General features: G+C 36.8%; 3 protein-coding genes across 4 annotated transcripts; all 3 read left to right on the top strand.

Moving 5' to 3' along the window:
* The first annotated feature begins 2,999 nt into the window (after positions 1-2,999).
* LOC121255911 (coatomer subunit alpha-1) lies at positions 3,000-10,622 on the top strand. Of its 2 annotated transcripts, XM_041156465.1 has the most exons (6): positions 3,000-3,235; positions 3,316-3,409; positions 3,517-3,809; positions 5,994-6,488; positions 6,884-9,940; positions 10,387-10,622. In XM_041156465.1, exons 3-5 carry the CDS (start codon positions 3,602-3,604, stop codon positions 9,835-9,837), a joined length of 3,657 nt encoding a protein of 1,218 aa, XP_041012399.1. In that variant the 5' UTR covers positions 3,000-3,235; positions 3,316-3,409; positions 3,517-3,601; the 3' UTR covers positions 9,838-9,940; positions 10,387-10,622. The 2 variants fall into 2 exon arrangements, with proteins under 2 accessions (XP_041012399.1, XP_041012398.1); XM_041156464.1 differs by lacking the exon at positions 3,316-3,409 and having other exon boundaries at positions 3,000-3,234; positions 3,516-3,809.
* Positions 10,623-11,578: 956 nt separating this feature from the next.
* Positions 11,579-12,464, top strand: LOC121255913. The gene has a single exon (XM_041156467.1). The coding sequence runs from the start codon at positions 11,650-11,652 to the stop codon at positions 12,247-12,249; it is 600 nt and encodes a 199-aa protein (XP_041012401.1). The 5' UTR covers positions 11,579-11,649; the 3' UTR covers positions 12,250-12,464.
* A 5,313-nt stretch (positions 12,465-17,777) lies between these two features.
* Positions 17,778-19,598, top strand: LOC121255912 (protein SHI RELATED SEQUENCE 1). Its single transcript, XM_041156466.1, has 2 exons — positions 17,778-18,600; positions 18,933-19,598. Exons 1-2 carry the CDS (start codon positions 18,345-18,347, stop codon positions 19,277-19,279), a joined length of 603 nt encoding a protein of 200 aa, XP_041012400.1. The 5' UTR covers positions 17,778-18,344; the 3' UTR covers positions 19,280-19,598.
* The last annotated feature ends 4,529 nt before the right edge of the window (positions 19,599-24,127 follow it).

The following is a 24,127-nucleotide window of genomic DNA, read 5'->3' as shown; positions in this document are numbered from 1 at the left end:
GCTTCACAATGGAGTGCATGTGGTACTCTAGATCATGTTATTGGATAGGAGCATGATTTTGATTTTAACTTTGGCATTGGTGCACAATGAGAGCAAGTCTACAGTTTTATCTAGTAGATAGATGAGGCAATTTGGCCACTTTTGAGATATGCTCATTGCAGATTTTGTGGGGTCTTACTTTGGCAGAGAATATTTGTTATTTGCTTTCGTATGTATACAGAAGTCGTTGTTCAAGTAAGCAGTCTGTTTAGTAGTGTGTTGCCTTTGTGTGAAGAGGAGATTCTTCATTAGGACCAAGTTTGTGATTTGGTCAGGTCTTCTATGGTGTTGAAGACTTTTTGGTAGAAATTGGGTCCTTCAAAGATAGATGTTGTGTCCCGGTTTGGGATTTGTGAAAGAGTTTTGTTTCTCGATCTTTGATAGGCATCTTTGATGTCTTGTTGTCGAATGGTGAAATTTGACTTGATGGAATTTATATTTTGTTTAGGCTTGATGGAATTCAAGCCAAGGTGGAGATTTGTTGAGTTTGGCTTGATTTCCTATTGAAAATGTCATTTTTTAGGCTTGGCTTGACTGTTGCTCTAGTTCAACTGTGGCTCGACCCTAGCTCAAGCAACCTTGGCTCGACACTTTGCTCGACAGTCCGCTTGAGGGAAGCTTCAGACAGGGAGTTCGTTCGACACTCGCTTGAAATTTAGCTCGAGCGAGTGCCTACCCTAAACGTCTGTTTGAGCACCGCTCGACACTCTACTTGAGCAAATGTTTTGAAATTAGGGTTCCACGCCGTTTAGTATTAATACATGTTATTTTTCATGTATTATTACGTTTTGGATTCATTTGGAGTGGCCATAACTCATAGAGGAATTCCTTTGAAGATCGACTCCGCCAGTGGACGTAGGCTATGTTCTAAGTCGAACCACTTAAATTTTAGTGTCTTTGTGTGATTGTTATTATTTCTTTTATTTGTTTCCTTTGTTATACTTCATATTAGCATTTGATAACCGGTTTATCCCAACATTTATCATTCTTCTAAAATACATAATGTGATATATGTCGATAAACTCATTGATCTCATGAGTTTAGTGGATATCATCATGCAGGGTTAATTAATCTATGCAGAGCTTTTATCATTCTTACACACCACACATCATATTTATTTTTATTTTTATTATTTATTATTATTATTTTTTGCTTTATTCTTCCTAAATTAATTGAGTTCATCTACTCATCATCTATACACTACATATTTGATAAGAGAAAAAAAATTAAAAATTAAAAAATTATATATAGTGTGAGAATTATGAACATAATTTTTCTTTTCGTAATATTAATTAATTATTCTCATTTCTTTGTTTTGTTTGATTCTGCGAGTACTTTGGTGTTTCTCATGCATATTACTGCTCTTCGGTTCTAAACTCGGTTTCCCACCCCCGCCAGGACTTGATCAGTCTAGCTTATTTGCTCACAGAACAATATCGTACGTACGTACAGGTAAATTGATTTCAAAACCAATGCATATATGCTGCATGCAGTTGATAAAAATAATTGAAGTCTATAGGTATTTTGTGGCCATAGGAACTCTATACCGTGTATCAAGCCATTATCCATATTTCGTTATAAAAACTAGTAATTATTTAATTAAACTAATTTATCTGTAACGTCCATCTCATGTGATCCTATCAAACAACCTGCAGTGACTTGTTATTTTTCCTTTTTCTTTGAAATATTATAATTACTGTTTTTCCAATTTAATACATTGGATTTAGTATCGTACGTATTTCATTAATTTATTATGTTCTGATTTAGCGTATCATTCCTCTTATTACTTGGTTCACCCGTACGTTAGAGTACTCACAATTGATTTTCTCGTTTTATTATTTTACGTACAATGGTTAATAATAATAATCTATGCAATATCTCAACGTAGCAACTTAATTTTATTGCATGCATGCAAACAATATACGCACCCGCTTCTACGTTTTTCTTTTTTGATGGGAGTTGGAGGATTCGAATCCAGATATTTCATTTAGACAGCCAGACTATATGTCATCAGGTCATCAGGTTTTTGACAACTCTTAAATTTTTTCATGTGCAATGGGTCATATTTTTGTAAAAATTAACCTTAATTTTATTGTCATATACTAGTACTTGTCATTTGCTCAATCTTGCATGAAGATTAATGTTCGGAGATCGAATCCTTGTGTTGCCATTTATCTCTATAAAAAATGTTTAATTAATATTGTTTTATTTTGACAAAAAATTATATTTTCATATATTATTTTTCATAAGATAATTATAAATGAGTAACGATACACTTAATTACAACTATTTTTTACAACTATGTGTTAAATTGAGGGTATTTATGTAAAATGATATTATTTTTATAAGTTATTTTATAAAAATATTCCTCACTTAATACATGATAATTATGTAAAAATTATAAAAAAAAAGTTTTAATTGTATCGTTTTTCATTATAAATATATTTAAATTATAAAGCTGGTAGCCTAAGAAATTAAGAGGATCTTTGATCAAAATTATAAATTATCGTAATTAATTCTTACCTAGGTATACCAAATGTTGTCATGAAAGTTTGGTTAGTTAAACTTTAAATTGATCAGTCCATATATAATATATATATATATATATATATATATTCACGTATATATAGAGATGAATACCTTCTAAAATTTGATCAATTTTTCTGACAGCGCCTTAATAGTCAAGAACTTAATAGGTCGTTTTTATGGTAAATGTCATTGACGAAAAAAATAAATTATTATATACTCATTACTGTTAATCGACTTTTTTTAATAATCTTGCTTAAAGGCTCAAGTCCAGCACCAACTGGCATGCATCACAACCATCGGAATCCCCAATCCAACGGCCATAGTTAAGCCATAATAAAAACACTCTTGTATTGTATGCTGATTTCCTTTCGTACCCTTCTTGAAATTCATAAATTCTTTATCTGCCCCCTCTGTCCTTCTGCCGGCCTCGATGTAAAATTCACACACACACACACTCATCGAAGGAGAACTGTAAACAAAAACCTTCTCTCTCTCTCTCTCTCTCTCTCTCTCTCTGACCTCCGGATCTACCTCTCTCTTCCTCCCTCAAAAGTTTTATTTATCGAATTTCTCTCTGCATATGCGTGTACTTATAAACGCATCCGGTAGCGTCGGTGACTGTGGATGCCGCTCTGCTTGATCCTTTTCCCTAGTCATCAGATCTGAGGTGAACTTACGTATGTTTGTTTGAATCTCGTTTCGCAAATTGAAAATGATGAATTAGCTATCTCGTTTTTAAATTTGTAGGACTGGCCAGGAAAATTTTGAATCTTTCGGCTTAAATTACATTTTCTAAGATGTCATTATTTTCCTACGGTTTTTGTGGCAACCATAGACTGTGGTATGATTGTGGAAATGTATTGTTGCTTTTGAAATTCTTATTCGATTTCTATCAAAAGAGACTATAATCTATTAAAATAAATTCTTATTCGATTTGATCTGGCGTCGACATTTAGCGCTGGGGAGTGTGTCGTTTCCTTGGGAACTCTGTAAAGGTTTGATGCGATTCGGTTGTGAACGGTGATTGAGAAAGATGCTGACGAAGTTCGAGACGAAGAGTAATAGAGTGAAGGGACTAAGTTTCCACAGCAAGAGGCCTTGGATCCTAGCGAGTCTCCACAGCGGCGTGATTCAGCTATGGGACTACCGGATGGGGACTCTGATCGACAGGTTCGACGAGCATGATGGGCCTGTTCGGGGCGTTCATTTCCACAAATCTCAGCCCCTATTCGTGTCTGGAGGTACCGAATTTTAGCTGCCTTTGGTTTAGATTTGAAATGGAATTGCGACTCTTATTGCCTTTCCAGTAATTCTTGATCGATGATTGGCATTAATTAAGTGTAAGTTGTAAGCATCTAATTGAGATTATGAAGTTGCGTTTTGCTGGGTTGGTTAATGTTGAATTATATTGGATCTAGGCCAGTTTGGGCTTTTTTTGTTTTTTTTTTTTTTGGGGGGGCGGGGGGGGGGGGGGGGGGGGGGGGGGTGTCAAGAAAATTGCATGACACACAAACCTTATACTATAAAAGTTGTGGAACATATAATGTAGCACAAAAGTTATAAAGCTGCACAAGTTTTTCCAAGATTTCTTTATCCAAGAACTAGTTTAAAGTTTTTGTTAATTCCATGACAACAAGGTCCAAAAAAAATTTAACTCGTTTGCTCCATTGTATGGGATGACCAAATTTCACCAACAATCTCCAACTCAAATGATACTTCCTCTCATTCTCTTATGGGATGGAAGGTGAAGTCCTGGGTTGAGACCCTGTCAGTGCATGTTTATCCAACCAATGAGAAAATTGATGAATATTTCTATTTTATTTTTTTAAGTTGGTTTGCTTTTTAGTTTTTATTTTATGAAAAGCTGGTTTGCTTTTAACAATATAGTTAGAGCCCTGCCCCTTCATGAATTTCTTCTTGCAGTAATACTCTTACTGAAAATCTCTGCCATCTTAAGATTTGTAAGCTGATTATCTATTATCGAACATTCTTAATATTGTATGATCAATGATCAAAGTCCTTTCAAGCCAGCCTGATCAATTACTTGCCTTTTAACTATGCAGTGATTGCATCTCAGTATAACTTGCCTATTTTTCAGTCAAAATATTCCAATTTGTATTTAGTTTGTGGCTCAGGTCAATGAGAGAAGTCAACTTTTCAAATGCAAATGCAAATTAATGGGAAAGAAAGAGATTTGAAAATAAAAATAGATTACATAATTTTTAAATTGCAAAAGCAAGAAAGAAAAGATGACAAACATAAATTTCAAAAAATATTTTATGTGAAAATTATAATTATCTTTTTTTTTTTTTGGGCACCGGGTGTCCGGAACAGCATCCCAACTAATCTCGGGGGTGCACAGGCCCTCAGCAAGGAGTTTTCCTCAAGTGCACGTCGGGTAATTCAAGGGGAAAATCCTCCAGTCCGATGACCCCTAGAGATTGTTTGCACCCGAGGGGATTTGAACCTTAGACCTAGGGGGAGCATACCCCCAAGCCCAAGGCCTTTAACACTTGAGCCAACCCCTAGGGGTTAAAATTGTAATTATCAACCCTTCTCAAGTGCTTATTCTCATAATTTATGTGCAGTCATCACTATTTTGAAACAACAATACGGCCAAACTGTAACAAGATATTATGTGTGAGTGTTCGTGGTTAGTGGTTTTGTAATTGGATTAGTCTCCCATCATAATAGAGGTTTTAAATCGAGAGGGAATTAGTAACTAATATGGATGTGTTTTGAAAATCATTTAGATTCAAATCTCCTCCCTCTAGCTCTTGTATCCAAATGCAACTTATTTTGCGTTCTCTTCAAATATCACTATCATGCACAACATTTACTTCAAATCGATCCATCTGGTTGTTTTGGGGTATTGGAATAAGTTGATTACAGAATTTTCCCCAAGTCCAAATTAATGAAAAATGTTGTAGCATAGTTTTTTTTTTTTTTTTTGATAGGTAAAAATGTTGTAGCATAGTTGGCATATTTAAATTGAAATTTCCTATATTTTGCTGGCAGCCAAACAGGGTTCATGCAATTTTCTGATGACTTATATTGGTGGCTATGTTATTTTTATTTTATCAATCCAATGTCTTATTGCCTGAAAGTTTGAACTTACTTTACGCTAAGGTTGTGGTTAATGACCCTTCAGGTCTGAATAAGATTTTTGATTTAATGTTGATTTGAGACTTTGGTTAGCTTTATAAACAATTTTATGGCTCAAAAAAGAATCACAAACAGTGGTAGTTAGTTTATGCTCGTGTTACTACTGGAGAGGGGCTCCACATAAATGGTTGCATTTAGTTCTAGTAGATGGGCTTACAGTGCAATATTTTAGTAAATTTACTCATGAGGGGTTCTGAGGCAGTGCATGTACTAATGAAGCTGTTGGTTCCCCCCACCCCCCCTCTTCCCCTTTCTTCCAGGGGATGACTACAAGATTAAAGTTTGGAACTACAAGTTGCACAGGTGTCTTTTCACTCTTCTCGGACATCTAGATTATATTCGCACAGTGCAGTTTCACCATGAATACCCATGGATCGTGAGTGCCAGTGATGATCAGACTATTCGTATTTGGAATTGGCAGTCACGCACTTGTATATCTGTTTTGACGGGCCACAATCACTATGTTATGTGTGCCTCATTCCACCTTAAAGAAGACCTTGTTGTGTCAGCCTCCCTTGATCAGACTGTTCGAGTCTGGGATATTGGTGCCCTCAGAAAGAAGACAGTATCCCCTGCAGATGACATATTGCGGTTGAGTCAGATGAACACTGATCTTTTTGGTGGTGTCGATGCAGTTGTTAAGTATGTCTTGGAAGGTCATGACCGTGGGGTCAACTGGGCTGCATTTCATCCTACCCTGCCTCTGATTGTGTCGGGAGCTGATGATCGCCAAGTGAAACTATGGCGGATGAATGGTAGTCCCTTTCATTTGCTTTACATATACTATTTATACAGTGTATGATAGCTTCATGATTTTTTTCTTGGGAATTGACCAAATTATCCAAACCACGCTTGATTAAATTTGTTAAAAAAAAAAAAAAAGAAGTCAGATTTGCTGTTTGGTGAACACAGCAGTGTTTTTTTGAGTTTTGAAGAAGTGTTCAGTACTTTTTGTTTCTCTGGAGTTTAAATTGTATGTTAGGTTGTCTGAAATTGGGATAACCTTGTTTCTGCTCCATTTATGTGACTTAAATGTGGATCTTCTTGTGTCCAAGAAAATAAAAGGAAATTTTTGCAATATCCTATATCTGTGATATGGTATTATTACTTTGTATAAACTTGGTTAGGTAACTGTTCATTTTGTGTTCAGATACGAAGGCTTGGGAAGTGGACACACTGAGAGGGCACATGAATAATGTTTCATGTGTTATGTTTCATGCCAAACAGGACATAATTGTATCCAACTCAGAGGACAAAAGCATACGCGTGTGGGATGTAACAAAGAGAACTGGGGTTCAGACATTCCGTCGGGAGCATGATCGATTCTGGATTCTTGCATCTCACCCTGAGATGAATCTGTTGGCCGCAGGTCATGACAGTGGTATGATTGTCTTCAAGTTGGAGAGAGAACGGCCTGCCTTCGCAGTGAGTGGTGATTCTCTATTCTACACCAAAGATCGCTTTTTGCGATTCTATGAGTTTTCAACTCAACGTGACACGCAAGTGATTCCAATTCGAAGGCCTGGTTCCACTAGCCTGAACCAGAGTCCAAGGACTCTTTCTTACAGTCCAACTGAAAATGCTGTTCTTATCTGCTCGGATGTTGATGGGGGATCTTATGAGTTGTATGTCATACCCAAAGATAGCATTGCTAGGGGTGATAGTCTGCAAGATGCAAAGAAAGGTGCTGGAGGTTCAGCTGTATTTGTGGCTCGGAATAGGTTTGCTGTGCTTGACAAGAGCAATAATCAAGTCTTGGTCAAGAATCTGAAAAATGAGATTGTGAAAAAGAGTGGCCTCCCCATAGCTGCGGATGCAGTTTTTTATGCTGGAACAGGTAACTTGCTGTGTAGGGCTGAGGATAGAGTCGTTATATTTGATCTTCAGCAGAGGATCGTTCTTGGTGATCTTCAAACCCCTTTCATCAAGTATGTTGTTTGGTCTAATGACATGGAGAGTGTTGCTCTACTCAGCAAGCATGCCATTATCATTGCTAACAAGAAGCTTGTCCACCAGTGCACTCTTCACGAAACAATCCGTGTAAAGAGTGGTGCCTGGGATGATAACGGTGTTTTCATCTACACAACTCTAAATCACATAAAATACTGTCTGCCAAATGGAGATAGTGGGATAATCAGAACTCTTGATGTCCCAATATACATCACAAAGGTTACTGGGAATACTATCTTTTGCTTGGACCGCGATGGAAAAAGCAGGTCTATAGTCATTGATGCGACGGAATATATTTTCAAGCTGTCCCTTTTGAAAAAGAGATTTGACCATGTTATGAGCATGATAAGGAACTCGCAGCTTTGTGGAGAGGCTATGATTGCTTATCTGCAGCAGAAGGGTTTCCCTGATGTAGCTCTCCATTTTGTGAAAGATGAGAGAACTAGGTTCAATTTGGCTATAGAGAGTGGGAACATCCAAATTGCAGTTGCATCAGCTACAGCAATTGATGAGAAAGACTACTGGTATAGATTGGGAGTGGAGGCTCTCCGCCAGGGAAATGCTGGTATTGTGGAATATGCCTACCAGAGGACCAAAAATTTTGAAAGACTATCTTTTCTTTATCTCATAACTGGTAATAATGAAAAGCTGTCTAAGATGCTGAAAATTGCTGAAGTTAAGAATGATGTCATGGGTCAATTTCATAATGCTCTATATCTAGGTGATGTCCGAGAGCGTGTTAAGATCTTGGAGAATGTTGGTCACTTGCCGCTTGCTTACATCACAGCTTCGGTCCATGGACTACAGGATGTTGCTGAACGTCTAGCAGCTGAGTTGGGAGATAATGCTCCTGCTTTGCCGGAGGGAAAAACAGCCTCCCTCCTGATGCCTCCCCCACCTGTTATCTGCAGTGGTGATTGGCCCCTTCTGAGAGTAATGAAAGGCATATTTGAAGGTGGGTTGGATAATGTTGGTAGGGGAGCTGCGGATGAAGATGATGAGGCTGCTGATGGTGATTGGGGTGAGGAGCTGGACATGGTTGATGTTGATGGCTTGCAGAATGGGGATGTCTCCGCAATTTTGGAGGATGGAGAGGTGGCTGAAGAGAATGAGGAAGAGGGAGGATGGGATCTAGAAGATTTGGAGCTCCCCCCTGAAGCAGACACTCCAAAGGCATCAGCCAATGCTCGCTCTTCAGTTTTTGTGGCCCCAACTCCTGGCATGCCTGTAAGCGAGATTTGGACCCAGAGGTCGTCACTTGCTGCTGAACATGCAGCTGCTGGCAACTTTGATACAGCAATGCGGTTGCTGAGCAGGCAACTTGGAATAAAAAACTTTGCTCCATTGAGACCCATGTTTCTTGATCTTCACACTGGCAGTCATACCTATTTGCGTGCATTTTCGTCTGCTCCAGTGATATCTCTGGCAGTTGAAAGAGGATGGAATGAATCTGCTAGCCCAAATGTCAGGGGTCCACCTGCACTTGTGTTCAATTTCTCCCAGTTGGAAGAGAAGCTCAAGGCAGGTTACAAGGCCACAACGACTGGAAAGTTCACTGAGGCTCTTCGGCTTTTTGTTAGCATTCTTCATACTATTCCTGTTGTTGTTGTTGAGTCGAGGAGGGAAGTCGATGAGGTCAAGGAGTTGATCATTATAGTGAAGGAGTATGTTTTGGGTTTGCAAATGGAGCTTAAGAGGAGGGAAATCAAAGACAATCCAGTACGCCAGCAAGAGCTCGCTGCCTATTTCACTCACTGCAACCTTCAACTGCCTCACTTAAGGCTTGCCTTGCTTAACGCAATGACGGTTTGCTACAAGACAAAGAATCTTGCCACTGCAGCTAACTTTGCCAGACGGCTTCTAGAGACCAATCCCACCGTTGAGAACCAAGCAAAGACAGCCAGGCAAGTGCTGCAGGCTGCTGAGAGGAATATGACAGATGTTTCCCAGTTGAACTATGATTTCAGAAACCCGTTTGTGATATGTGGGGCTACGTATGTCCCAATTTACCGAGGACAAAAGGATGTTTCTTGCCCATTCTGTAGTTCAAGGTTTGTGCCAAGCCAGGAAGGGCAGCTTTGTACTGTTTGTGACCTTGCAGTTGTTGGAGCTGATGCTTCTGGGTTGCTCTGTTCTCCCTCTCAGATACGATGATCAAGATGCTTAGACCAGGAACATTTTTCCATCTGTTTTTTTTTTACCATCCTTTTGGCAGCAGAAGCGACCATGTCAGTTGATTCATATCTGCAAGTAAAAGGTAAGAACTGCCAAAGAAAGAGTTTAGTTATTAACGACTTGTTTCTGCTCTCTCCTTACCGTCTCTTTCTTCTCTTTTATTCTCCTTTATTTATTTGGTTATGATTTTCAATTTGATGAAAAAACTTTAGGATTTTGACTTGCTCTAGTCTTGTTGGTCGTTCATGGATTAGAATAGTCATATGGGCCCTTGTTAAATCCGATGATTGCCATAGGCAGGATGGATGACTTACATGTTATGCTGGTGCCATTTGGCAAATTTGTTTCCTTCTGTGATGGATTGGGCATTTAATTGGATAGCAGTAAATTTATTATTGTGCTGGTGACATAATTCTTGTGGATCTTTTTAATTCTTGTTGATTGCTGCTGCTCTATGGTAAACCTTGATGTTGCGTTTCTTTTTCTTCCCATTACCCATTAGCCTCATTTTGTTGGTCTCTGGTGCAGTTCTTGTTTAGCTGATTTAATTGACCACAAGGCATGGGATCACGCATCTGCTGGCAAAAAGAAAAAGTTTGGAGTATGAAATAAATTTCATCCTTACGGTGTAATCATTTAGGTCATCTATTTCTGGATTTGTTTTCTCTAATTTTGAAGAAATCTAGTGGAACGATTGTAAGAGTACTGTAAGCAATTGATGATTTTGTATTAAGAATGGAATGCCCTTTTTCTCTCTCTCTCTCTCTCTCTCTCTCTCTCTCAAATGCTTCTCTTTTTACTTAGTCCACTGTTTGCCACAACATTCTTGGTCTTATTTTTATCCCATTAAATTACAGAGAAAAATACATTGATCTTGTAATTCTCTCGACAGGTTTCCACTTATTTTAAACTTTTAAATCTACCCCAATCCATTTGATACTTTTGCAATATGTCCTGTGAATCTGTTTGAGATCATTTGAGAAACCCGTTTGCTCAAAACCTGCCCCTTCCATTTTGCTCAAATAGATCGCTTATCAATCCATAAAAGGCAGCATTCTGTTCTACTCTTCGACTCATCCCTCTTCTTGCATGAACACAAAATAAATTCAAAACTTACCTTGAAGAAATAGACACTGAAACTTATCTAATAAAAGAAATTGATTAACATAAAAACTAATCGAGTTTTTCTTCTTCGCCGGTAAGTATCTCAAGTATTTTTGCAAGCCCAACTACTTTTTGGTATCGATATTGTTATAGACATAAAAATAGATTCACAAATTGACATGATTTTATATGATATATTAGATATATTTTACAATAAAAATAATTTTATAATTTAATGTATTACATGAATTTATTTTTATAACATCCCTCCATGACTAAGGCATTTTTCTTTTAGTACAGGTGGTCAGTTAATTATATGGCTGAAACATGATCATCAAGCTCTAGATTCTAAAATGATAACAAGAAAGGCTTATCCCACGTAACATCCGAGTCTTCAAAATCTCTCCCTAGTTATATGCTATACGAGAAATCCCAAGATTTAATACAAGCATGCGCCAAAGGCGTAGTTTTGGATTCGACCCCTATTCGAAGCATGGCTGTAAATTATGCGAAAAAAGATGAAACCTGTACGGACATTGATAAAATACTCGTGGCAACTCACCATTGGCGAAGGACACGTAGTATTCGCTTTATGATCAGTTACTTGCACAGCCAGGCAAAATACTCATTCCACACAAACGAGGAAGATAAAGAGGAAAAAAAAAAAAAAGTTGGAAAAGAGTGACAATGGCGAAGAGCTCCAGGGCATCATCATCCTCGTCGTCCATGGAATTCCTCTTGATTGAAGACCTCGATTTCGTTCAAGTCGAAGAACAGGGCCTGTCTCACTGGGAGTTCGTCAACGCCTCCGACGCTGACTCGGAAAGAGGAGAACAAGGAGATGAAATAGACGAAGACAAAGAAGATTGCATCGGAAATGGAATTGGCTCGTTGGATTCTGATATCTCCACGCCCATTTGTTTAAAGAATAGTCAAATGGAAAACCGTGATGTAGATAATCATAATCCTCATCATCATGATGTGGATGTGGGTGTGAAATACGAGGCTGGGTATTGCGGTTTTGCTCGTGGGTATAATGATGGCGGGCGTGGTGACGAACAATTTGACAATGAGGGCGACGAAGATGATTATGGAAATGACGGGTATGACTTGGACGACGAGCTCGTGCCGTGGAATGTGAGCGATAAGGTCGGGAGGCAGAGGATGAGGAAGTTGGGGAAGAGGGCGTTTCCGAAGATGCACAACTCCAAGAGGTCTCCTTATCTGTTTGTGAGGCCTGGTTGTGTGCGTGGAAAGCATGGTCTGGGTTTGAAGCACAGTTTCTAGTGAATTGGAAAACTGAATGCAAAAGATGGTGATCTCAGGAGTTTGGTGGTATCATGCTAGATTTGGTTTAAGGTGGAACTATATTCTGGGTTAATTAGATTGTCAATTTTAGGGTATGGTACTTGGCTTATTTTATCTGGTTGCTGTGTAATTGACTTGTTATCTTTCATTGTCTATGAAGATCATTAACTTTTAATGGAAAACTTGATTGGTTATATCTATGTATATATGTTGGAAATTGTTGTTTCTGCTGTTGAGTTCTTTGCAATTTTTTGCAAGATTTGAGACATTTTTGGAGAAATGGAAATGGAAATGGGAGATTGCCAAGTTGGGATTTTTGAAATTTGGAGGGATCTTTTTGGTTTTATACTCTCAAATAACTGGTAGACATGAAATCATCATTTTTCTTCTTTATTTCTGAATCGCTGAAGCTTCTAAATTCTGGATACAGTGTATTCAATGTTTGACAGACTTTTTTTACCAAGTAATCAAGTTGGTGATTACACGTGGTCCTGGACTCGAGACTCTGCTGGAAACCCCCACCACGCTTCTTCAAATCTGCCACAACCTGCACCACAAATCACAATGCATTTCAACGGAAATGCTTTCTCCTTTCGCATTACCACCACTAACATCATGATTCATCCTGCCACTACCACTTCCACGATTGCCAGCACCCCATGCCCTTAAAACCTTGACGACAGTACCATGAAAGACATCCATAGTGTCTAATTCCGTATTCATGCTGCGTCCACCACCGGACCTGCATTGAAAGAAAGCTTTGACATTGTTCAGACAGTGAATCGGCCAAAATTGTGTCACTTGTATATCTACAATTGAGTTCGAGGCTCCAGGCCATGATGGACCTTCTAGTTCTAGGATATGTTCCAGTTGAAGTTGCTCATGTTTCTAATTCTGACAAAAACAAACAATAAATATCTATATTCATTCTATACGCGTATCAGGTTTGAACTTTGAAGGAGCCATTCGGCTGTTTTGGTGTTTGGTTTGTTGTCGATGCCATGACTGTCAGGACACAGGGTACAGTTAGGAGACGAAGAGACATCATCGCGGTAGGAGAAGAGATACGTTGGTAGTGTTCGGTGAAAATGCCACCTACCTGTTCGTGCCTTTTGCTCAAATGGTGGAATTCACTCTCATTCATTGGTTGGTGAGTCGTTGTAAAATCAATTTCATTCATTCAAGTGGATCCCTGTCATTTGCATATATGACTTGGTGAGTTAGTAATCACCATAATTCCAAACAACTCATGTGTTAATGTCGTGTTTCAAGGGTTTAGGCAAATCCACGCCTCCAGTGCCGCGATGTGAATTATTTGGGAGCTCCTGACGGTGTTTCGGTATGTCTGTACGGTGGCGGGTCGTACGTCCATGGCAGTAAATAGAAAATAGATGTTGTGAAAGTAAAAAGAGGCGACACAAGATTTATGTGATTCGACAATATGCCTACATCCACGGGAGTTTGGAGAGGAAAGTTTCCAATATTATATATTTGTTTACAATCACTCATAGATCCTCATATCTCACTGTATGGAGAAGGTTGGAGTTCTTTCTATCTGTATATTTCTATCAATTTATTTGTCCAAAAGTTTCTTTTAATGTTGTTTGGACATCTCCTTTTATAGGCTTGCCTGACCCTTTACTGTACATGTCAGCCTGCCTTGAGTTGGCAAATCTCCCTTGCGTGGACCATTTGCCTTCTCCCCCTAATCCACTGACACTTTACAGTCCTAATATCTCTCTTGTCCCATTCTTACCTCCCTCTGACATTTGCAGCATTCATGTCTCACTCGTGTCACTTTTTATCTCTTCGTAATTTTTTTTTTTATCCTTAATAATGACTTTGTAGGCTAGACCCTAATTTTATGGGTTATAAGTATTTTTTTTCCCTCACATCATGTTTGGTGAAATAATTCATAGTATGCAGAAAAAGCATTTGTACGTCTTTATCGATCCAAACTCATCAAACCATTGCAGAAAAATATTGCTTAATAAATTACGCAGAGAAAATGGTTTTAACCTTCTTCAGCCGATGATTTTACGCAATCATTGTGAAAAATATTATATACCATTCCACTCTTGTCTTATTTTGTTATTTTATAAATATTCATAAGTTCTTGATTTTTTTTTTCCAAAAAATAATAATTGATCTGGCAACGCAATATGATGAGAGAATCATGAAATTGCAGACTAATATAATTAATAATATATAGCATAGCGAAAAAATTATTAGAAAACGTCCATTCTCTTTGCTTTTGCTCATTCTGTTTGAAATATCGTTATTAGATCTGTTAAAAGTTCTCGAAGTCCAACAGGGTTGCAAGCACGTGTTTCCAACTTAATTCAGTAAGTTAATGATCAAGTTGGATGCAAGGTTTAGAGTTATTCTATTTAAGTAAAATCCGACATTGCTTTTTATAAGTCCATCCACCATATATCACAATTTTTTTAATTCTTTTTATTTTATTAAATTTTTATTTTATTTTATTTTATTTTATTAGTTTTATACTTCTTAAAACAATTGAATTCTTCTATTCATTTGATAAGAGAAAAAAATTAAAAAATTAATAAAAAAGGTGGTGTGTGATGTATGATGCTTATGAATATAATTTTTCATATTGTTGATATTCTTTCTAGAACTTTGTTACTCATCATCTATACACACCACACACCACACACCACACTTTTTTATTTTTATTTTTAAAATTTTTTTGTTTTATTCTTCTTAAATTAATTAAATTCTTCTACTTATCATCCATATATCACATATTTCGTAAGAGAACAAAATTTAAAAAAAAATATAATGTATGCTGTGTGGAGATGATGAATAAAATTTTTATTCTTTGTGCTTTAACAACAAAGGCATTGGAGTAGTGCTCAAGCCCAAATATTTGCAAAAGATAAATAAGTGCATTGTCTCAGTTTGTGTCATGTGAAATTATCATTTGTTCTAAAAATTTAAGTTGATGAAAATAAATAAATTTTATTATTTATTTTATATTTTAACACTATCTCTCATGTGTGGGCCAGACTCCTTCTCAATGGGTAGCTCAGCAAATAGAATATTTAATTAAATGTGATAGAGTGTAGAGTCATGATTCGAACTCAACACCTCTACTCTGATATCATATGAAAACACCATTTATCCTAAAATCTTAAGTTGATAGAAAGATATAAATTTTATTATTTATTTTATATCTGAACATGAATTAGTCCTAGTTTGAACCAAAATGCGAATATCTTGATATTAGGATCCTGGTTTGGTCCAAAATTAGTGTAGGATATATATCTCTACTAGGATTAATGGAAAAATTAGTATTTGAGTTTTCACATTTTTATAATTGGAGATCTCGATTTTTAAATTTTATAAAATTGATACTCGAATTTCGATGAATCCTTAAATGGATATGTCAATCAATTTTTCGTTAGACAATTAACGATAAATTATGTTCCAGGCTTAATTGATTGGTTAATTAATGCGTGACAACAATGTACGGATGCAAATTATGAGTTTCTTTAGACAATTAACGATAAATTACTCTTAACTTATTAACAGTAAGATTAATAAAGATACTAAATTATGAGTTTCTTAAATTTTAAAGCTCGTATTATAAAAACATAAAAATAAAGTACTCATCTTGCAATTAACTATCTCTGCCATATTTAATTACACGGTGACGGATTAAAAACTGCATGTGTAATAGTTAGCGGAGGATTTCCATGATGTTTGAACTTTGAAGAGTGTCGCGATCGTACGTCAGGTTACATATTTTTAGAAATAAACTTAGATACTCTATATGGCATATTCCATGTCAATCGTATACAAATTTCAGCGCAAAATCAAAGATTAAAAAAAAAAAAAAACTAGAGATGCAGGGATTAATGCATGGGCGGAGGGAATCCCAAGCCTTCAATATTATAAATCACTCACTCTGTGCTTTGTTTTGATTTTTTAATAAAAACCTGACGATGCCATAAGGATTCTTAAATTGTCGAGAGGTATATATAATATTCATATAGGATGTCATATCAGTATAATATATTATATATATATATATATATAATATTATTACCTTCGGCTTTTTTCTACGTAATTTTTCATGTCACTGTGGGTAGAAAGTTCCCAAGAAAATAGGGAATAAAACATCCAATTAACGACGTAATTTGTTTACACGGCCGGTTAAGACAAATCTTCCACATTATTTCTCATGATCATGTTCTAATGCAGCTTTTGAATATTAGAACTCGTTTGTTTTTTAAGATAAGATAAAATAAGATGAGTTGAGATTAAAATTAAAAAATTAAATAAAATATTGTTAGAATATATATTTTAATATTATTTTTATTTTAAGATTTGAAAAAAATTAAATTATTCATTTTATTTTGTATTAAAAGTTAGAAAAATTATAATGATTAGTTGAGATGAAATGAGACGAGATGAGATGTTTTTTAAAAACAAACGAAACCTTAATGTCGAAGGAGGCTTTGCATTACCGGACTTTTGTTCACATATGAAGATCAGGATACTAATACGTTGGTCATGTACTAAGGTAATTAATTAGAACCTTCTTAATATCTTATATTAATTGTCTCAATCTGTAGGAAGTTAAATATTACGTATATTATGAAGAATAGGAAAAATGATGATATTGACCGAAAGATCATGATCAATGCCACAAGCTAGCTAGCTCGCTAGCTAGTGGCGCATGCATTAATTAACTCGTAATTAACACATGTACATGACCAGCTTCACTTTCCTTGTAACTAGTGAAATGAAAGTGGTTTTTTACGTACGTACCTTGAGGCTTGAGTTTTGCCAGGTAATTCGCATTGATTAGGTTCATCGATCAATATTGCGTGATGAACTACCACTGATCTGTATACAGAATGAATTTCCGAAAAACTTGCTAATTTCCGTCGGGACAAGCAACAACCGAAAGCAAACAGCAGAAAAGATTTAATATTTATTATCAGTATCTTTACTAATGATGTCGCGTGCCACGTTGCGACAATTAATGTTTGAAGCTGGAAAAGTTGCAATATTCATGCGCATGGAAGTGGTACATGGGGTTGGAGAAGGGCATCCAAAACCCCAAAAACTCACAACAAAGGCGGGATGTCTTCAGGTGGAAGGACTCGCAGGAGTACGAATATGCAAGCTGTCACAGTCACAAGACTCACAGTCACAAGGCTCGGTTATTTAAAGAGTACCCGATCAGCAGAGAGTGTACTACATTTTGACTAGAGTTCTAGACATGTTACTGTGTTTGTACCACTTTTGTGATATAATTTGACTCATGGGACTGTTTGGATGGATTGCAGAGGAGAGGAGGAAGGAAAATATTCAGATCATGAACTGCTCAGAGAGAGAGAGGGGAAAAAAAATAAAAAAAACCTGTCTAGATGAACTGAGATCCACTACGAACCTGTTTAGATAAATTGAGATCCACTACGCCCCAAACAGAAGTTGGTGTGATACATAGGTACAATTTTCTTACACCCCAACAAACACACACGCACACCCCACAATCCATTGGACTATTATCATCATTATGATCTTGATAAAATTTTCATTTACTTTTTCCTTCTTCTTCTTCTTCTTCTTTCTTGTTCTTCTTTCTTGGTTTTTTATGCTGGGTAAGAGTACAAAGAGTATTGTCCGGGGAGGGGATTTTTACTTGATGCTAGCTAGATAGAATTGGTTTGGCGGCGTTGCAATGGTGTAATTCTTCTTTTTTGACTCCTGAATATATATTCTTTTGAACAATAATTCATAATTCACTTAGAAGTGCCTGCAAAAGCTGCGTCACGAGCTCAAAAGTGGTCGAAATGAGCCACAAATCCAACGACGATTGAAAAATAACACAATGATACCGTCGCTTCCACCACCACAGCAACGCCGCCGCCGACACCACCAACCACGATAATCTTGTCCTCAAAAATATATTAGCGCAGTACGATAGAAATACCCTTTAGAGCTGCCTAACTTACTTTTAGAAAAGGAGGAGGAGAGAAGAATCAGGAGAAGACAAAAAAGAAGGGGATGTAAAAGGGCGGAGTTAGTACTGAAAAAGGATGATGATGAGGCAAGGGGGAGGAGGAATAGGGGGTTCAAGGTGCCAAGACTGCGGGAACCAAGCCAAGAAGGAGTGTGAGTATATGAGGTGCAGGACTTGCTGTAGGAACAAAGGGTTTCAGTGCCAAACCCACGTTAAGAGTACTTGGGTCCCTCTGTATAGGAGGCACCAGAGGCAGCAACAGCTTGCAGCTGTTCTTCCGCAGCACCTTCGAGGACATAACCCTAAAAGGCACAGACAAATCACATCTTCAGGTACTGTTTACACAACAAAAGAGATCCATATAGATTTGTACTTGAGAAAGAGACTTGAGAGTGAGAAAGAGATCAGTATCGTTTGCTTGCTTTGCGATGAATATGACTTGAATGATAACCCTAACATTTTCTTTTTCTACACTCTACTGTGTTAGAATCTAATTCTGACAACACATATATATTGATGTGGGGAGACTGCCTTTGGTGATATTTCATTCTCTGGTTCTTTCTTTCTTTTATCTTTTATATCTTTCCTCTTTTATAATTCAAATTTTTGGTGTTGTAATTTTGGTTTTGCACTTCATATTGTCGGGTTTTTATTATATATTCAGGGTCAGACGAGGCAAATTTACCAGCCGAAGTGCACACCGTGGCTACATTCTCTTGCATCCGGGTGAGTTCTGTGGACGATGCAGTTGCTGAATATGCATATCAGACAAGTGTGGAAATTGGAGGGCATGTATTTAAGGGTATGCTCTATGATCAAGGCCCTGAAAGTCGTTACGCTGCAGGAGAGAGCTCCTCCCTTACACTTCAGCCTGTTAATGCTGCTGCCCTAGCGCCTGTCACTACCATTAATTCAGCTACTGCAGAACCATTACATCCTCCAATATGTCCCTTTCCCTTTACTGCTAATTTCATGCCCGGTACGCAATTTCTTCAGCGCCCAACATCTTAGATCAATCAATCACTATATTTGCTTCTTGGGAAAGAAGTAGAACAATGAGAGGAAAAGCTGTAAAATAGCTTCCTTTTTTAGCCATTAAATATATATTAGTACTGAAAACCAAATTAAGTGGAGGGGATGAAATCATGGAACACCCATTACTCTAGTACCCCTAGCTCTTCCTTCCTGATCTCCACAAGTTTGCATATTGTGACCAGCTTGTTCTAGCTAGCTAGCTAGTATATATATGTAGCAGTGCCCACATATATGGAACTAGTAATAAATAAAAAGGAAAGCAAGGGATCAGCTTAATATTATTATTATTTCAATACATGGTATATATCGTACTGTTTCCATCCTAGCTGCAGGCATGCTACCAATAGGGAATTCCCTTGATCTTCTCTTTGAAGTTCAGTCAAGTTTTACTAATTAACTAGTTGTTGTTTATGAACTTTGAAGCAAGCTTTTCCCCTTTTTATAACCTGCTTATAAATTCTTTGCCGACTTGAAGCAATGTTCAGAGAAATCCATACGTACGATTAAACTCACACGACATAAAACACCTAATTATTACCTAGAAACCGATCGAACGCATGGTTGTGAGTAGATCCTGATTATACGGCTACTCTTTACTCATTTCATGAGCTGTCAAATTCATAAAGTGCAGATATATTCAGAGAGTTTTAGGTCATGCATTATCTGTAGACTGATAATTTACTTCATTTTTCTCTTCACGGGCTTCCCCTAATTAATGTTTGCCATTACAAACTAGCACATATAAAAAATCTCGAAGGGAAGTTCTGTAGATGATCACCAAAAACTTCAGCAGATGGAAAATCTCACTATATATGCATTATCATATTTTCTTGCTTAATTCGTGCTTGAAACGTACACCTTGATTATTTATATATGTATACTTGGTTGAATAAAATAGTTCTATTTATTCAAGGCTAAGGAGTTGAGGGGAATAAATCTGTATATATAAGTGTGTATATATATATATGTTATATGTACGTATGTATGTATTTATAAAGCAGAAGCTAACTCTTCAAGTTGAATATTTTTAAGAATTATGCAAAGCCAGACTAGTAGATCGCATCTTATGAGTTTAGATCATGACATCTTTTTAGAGGAAAGCACTATATAAATCTTACTGTTATTTTTTTTATGCTAAAGAGACATTGACACTAAGTCTAGGAAAAGATTGATACCCACAACAACACTACCTCTGGAATATATCCTTTGTACTTGAAAGATAGAGCTTGGTACAAAAGTCATTGTGTAGTGATTCTGTTGATCATCATGATGAGCATTGTTGCATCTACATGAATCGACCTCCCCAGCTTATAAAATAGAATCAGTACCTAAGCTGTGAGGTTCCAGTAGACTTGCCGGCCACCTACAGATCGACTGTAGTCATATAAATAAATCTTTTTATTTGAAAGTAGGAGAATAGATTTCCATAGGAATAACATATAGTCATGAGCAAACTGGATGGGAAAAATGAGATATATATGATCAGGTGGGGCACTCAATAATATTTTCTTTAGATCAGCATGTGGCCGGGATGTGTAGTTTTTGGGTTAAAATATACTAGTAAACCTTGTCCAGAAAGCATAGCTTACATTGAAATGCTGCATATATACATTGTACACTTATGTCCTAAAAAGGAGGTGAATAGATGGTGCTTCATTAAAGGGCAAAGGCTAGCTAGAAAAGAAAGATCAACACTTCTTTTAGTACATATATTTTTCTTTTACTCTGATTTCAATTTTCAATATTTTGAAATTTTGAAATCTTTAAGTACTTGAAATGGGGGTGCTTCTCTCAGCTTTCATCCTAAGTCATCTTTTTCAAATCTGCCCTCCCCTCCGCCTCCTTTCAAACCCCTTCAATTCCAACTTTGATCTTTATGCAGGTTGTTTTGTGGCAATTGCTTAGCCATAAACTTAATTTTTGCTTTTCAGATGTCAGTTTTACAAAGCCTGTCCTAGCCCGGCTGGTATATAAATGCTTTAAACTTATTGCTCATCTATATATCTCATTAGATAGAGAATTTTGGCCAAAAGGAAGCATATAATACAGAAAGATCAGTTTATTTGATTTTATTTGTTGCTAGTAATTCTTTGTGGTGATATTGAGCACTCATCATAAATGGGAACGTAATCTGATCCACCAACAAATACAGTTTGAACTTGAAAATCTTTGATCGATTAATTTCATAACTATATATATATATATATATATATATATATATATAAGAGAATTACCTGCTAGTTCTCTTTTCCCTTTTGTAGTTACTGGTTTTAAAGTGGACAAAAAGGATGCTTTGGCACTTCATGAACTACAATATTAGTGGGTCAATCTTCAAGAACATATGTATAATATTACACGAGTGACCTTCTAGCTGCTACTAGCTAGCTAGCTGGTATGGATCGATAGATATTTACGGATATGATAGATCAATGAAACAGTTAATCAGTCGCGCAATGCATGTGCTGCTGATCATGAAATTATGTGTTAATGGCTAGAATGTTTCTGGGCTTTGCGAGAAAGGAAAACCTAGTACTCATGCTATTAGTTTTATCTGAGATGGATACAAGTACGTACGAACGTGCATCGTTTGTACTGGTGCTTACAGTTTTAATTAATTCATTATTTTTTTACCATCTTATTTCGTATTTATTACTGGAGATTTAAATTAGGTACGCCATGACATTTTAATCAAATTTTTGGAGATAACCCCATTCATATCATTCGAGGATAGTTTGTTTTTTTTGGTACGTATAAGACACAGGATGCAGCAAAATGGTCTTTCACAAAATCCACGAAAGTCATATATGTACTGATCATCATCGCATATTTCACCGAGTCTTCAACACTTCCGGATTAATGATGATTTTAACATAATAATATGGTTAGAACTTTTGTTAGTTTCCAGCTTGTTTAATCTTCTCGATCGATCGCAGATGAAGTTTGCAGATGAAGTTTGAATCGAACGCGTGAATGCGGTGCTTGCTGCAGAAAGAATCATGTCATTACAAAAGGTTTAAAACCCTAGCCAAAAAGAAAAGAAAAGAAAAAGAAAAAGAAAAAGAAAGTTGTGAATGCTGTTTTGTCTTTTAAACGTGTACGTAAAATGTTCATTTTAATTCATGGTAGTTTGAAGATTGCAAGATTTCCAGGTGAGGAAAAGTACTAATTTCTTTCAACCTAGATTAATCTAGTACTAATGTTGAATTCAATCTCTTTTCGTGTTTATAAGGTCCTGAATTATTACATATATACTTACTATATATATATATATATATGCATGAATAAATTAAAAGTGCAAGCGCAGTTTCTAGCCGGCCTGAGGCCGATTAATTAATAATAATCACGCGCGCTTCTCATTTTCTGGGTAGACTGAGAAAATTAGTTGTCTGTCTCCCAGAACTAAGATTGTGCCAATGGCATGCAGCACGCTTGACGGGGAGATCATTATCATATCTACAGGGAGATCAATCATCTCAGAAAGTTAATATATATACACACACACATGGCACATGAAAACACATATTGAAAGAATTTCTGTCATGGCCAGCTAGCTCTTGAGAAAACACCAGTACTCTTCCTCTTTTGAATCGTTTTGATCATGATCTCAAAACCACTTTATTTATTTTTTTCCCCATAAAAAACATGTAGGAAATTTGGGTCACATGAGTCTCCATTCATTGCTCATGAAGATCTCTGGGCTAGCTGCTCGGAGTGTAACTTTACTGAGCTACCTTTTCTTTTATCGTACTATCATTGGCATCTAGCCAGTTTATCTTATCCTTAGCTACAATGATTGATCGTGGAAAAGCGATATGTGTCGGTACAAGATTTTAGGGCCCGACATATGCTTGCTTCGTGGATCGAGTACTTAATCATGTAAAGCTATAACATTAATGTAACGTGATAATGCTCCTGATTTTTCTCTCTATATTAATATATATACGTTGCCTCTGATAAGATCTGAGGCTGGGTATTTATGATCAGTCTAGCTTGTCCTTTACATGGAAACCTCGGCGGCCTGATGCCATGTTATTATTCCCCTGGCCTTGACTCCACGACAATTTGAGCAAAAAGCTGTTGACTAATTTACATCATGTTTTCTATGCAATAATGTTCGTGTCGCACCCATGATCAATGGCTTTGCTTTAATTGATAGATTTTGAAGGTGAGCCAACGTACGTACAAACAAGATTGGGTTGGCAGAAAGCAGTGTTGCCAACTTTATTTAATTAGCTAGGACCATTATAGGCACATGTTGGCGAGACCATAACATCATTAGCTCTCAACGACAAATTCAATCTATTTGTGAGTCTCTAATTTATTGATACGCTCGACAAACTATATATTGATCACGCGAAAGTTTTTTATGGATTAAAACAAGTCCATAATACGTAAATGATCATGTGTTTACACGTCTATTTTCTAAATTGCTGAGCCGAACTGAGTTGGGCTTAATTGAGCCATAAAAAAAAAAAAAAAAGCCTTTCCCTCTCATATCATCTGCAATTTTCTGAAGTCCACATTCTCTTGACCGGGGCCGAACAGGGAAAATGGCCCAACCACAGAAATTTGGTTGGGCTTTTATAGCCCAACGTTTCCGTTTTCGCCTATTATAATTTGATATAAAATAAACGCCAAAAAGAAAGCCCATCACTTTTATCATTGCATCTTCCCGCCAATCACTTTCTGGTCCTCATTTCCAATTCCCACAACCATGCAATCTCTTTCTCTGGCCATGGGTTCCGATTCCTCTCCCGCCAACTTCAACAATTGTCACTCTCTCTTTCAGTATTGCATATTTACGTTTGTATCGATATATACATA

Source organism: Juglans microcarpa x Juglans regia, chromosome 3D (genome assembly GCF_004785595.1).
Source record: "Juglans microcarpa x Juglans regia isolate MS1-56 chromosome 3D, Jm3101_v1.0, whole genome shotgun sequence".
NCBI classification, from domain to species: domain Eukaryota; kingdom Viridiplantae; phylum Streptophyta; class Magnoliopsida; order Fagales; family Juglandaceae; genus Juglans; species Juglans microcarpa x Juglans regia.
Note: the sequence above shows the minus strand (reverse complement) of the source record. Positions and strands in the feature narration are given on the sequence as shown.

What these genes read in the sequence shown, in the direction of transcription:
- LOC121255911 (XM_041156464.1), top strand. Translation starts at nt 3,602, where the DNA reads ATGCTGACGAAGTTCGAGACGAAGAGTAATAGAGTGAAGGGACTAAGT. An exon ending in GCCCCTATTCGTGTCTGGAG is followed by an intron (nt 3,810 to 5,993) that starts GTACCGAATTTT and finishes CCTTTCTTCCAG; the next exon opens with GGGATGACTACAAGATTAAA. An exon ending in GAAACTATGGCGGATGAATG is followed by an intron (nt 6,489 to 6,883) that starts GTAGTCCCTTTC and finishes TTTTGTGTTCAG; the next exon opens with ATACGAAGGCTTGGGAAGTG.
- LOC121255913 (XM_041156467.1), top strand. Translation starts at nt 11,650, where the DNA reads ATGGCGAAGAGCTCCAGGGCATCATCATCCTCGTCGTCCATGGAATTC.
- LOC121255912 (XM_041156466.1), top strand. Translation starts at nt 18,345, where the DNA reads ATGATGATGAGGCAAGGGGGAGGAGGAATAGGGGGTTCAAGGTGCCAA. An exon ending in CAGACAAATCACATCTTCAG is followed by an intron (nt 18,601 to 18,932) that starts GTACTGTTTACA and finishes TTATATATTCAG; the next exon opens with GGTCAGACGAGGCAAATTTA.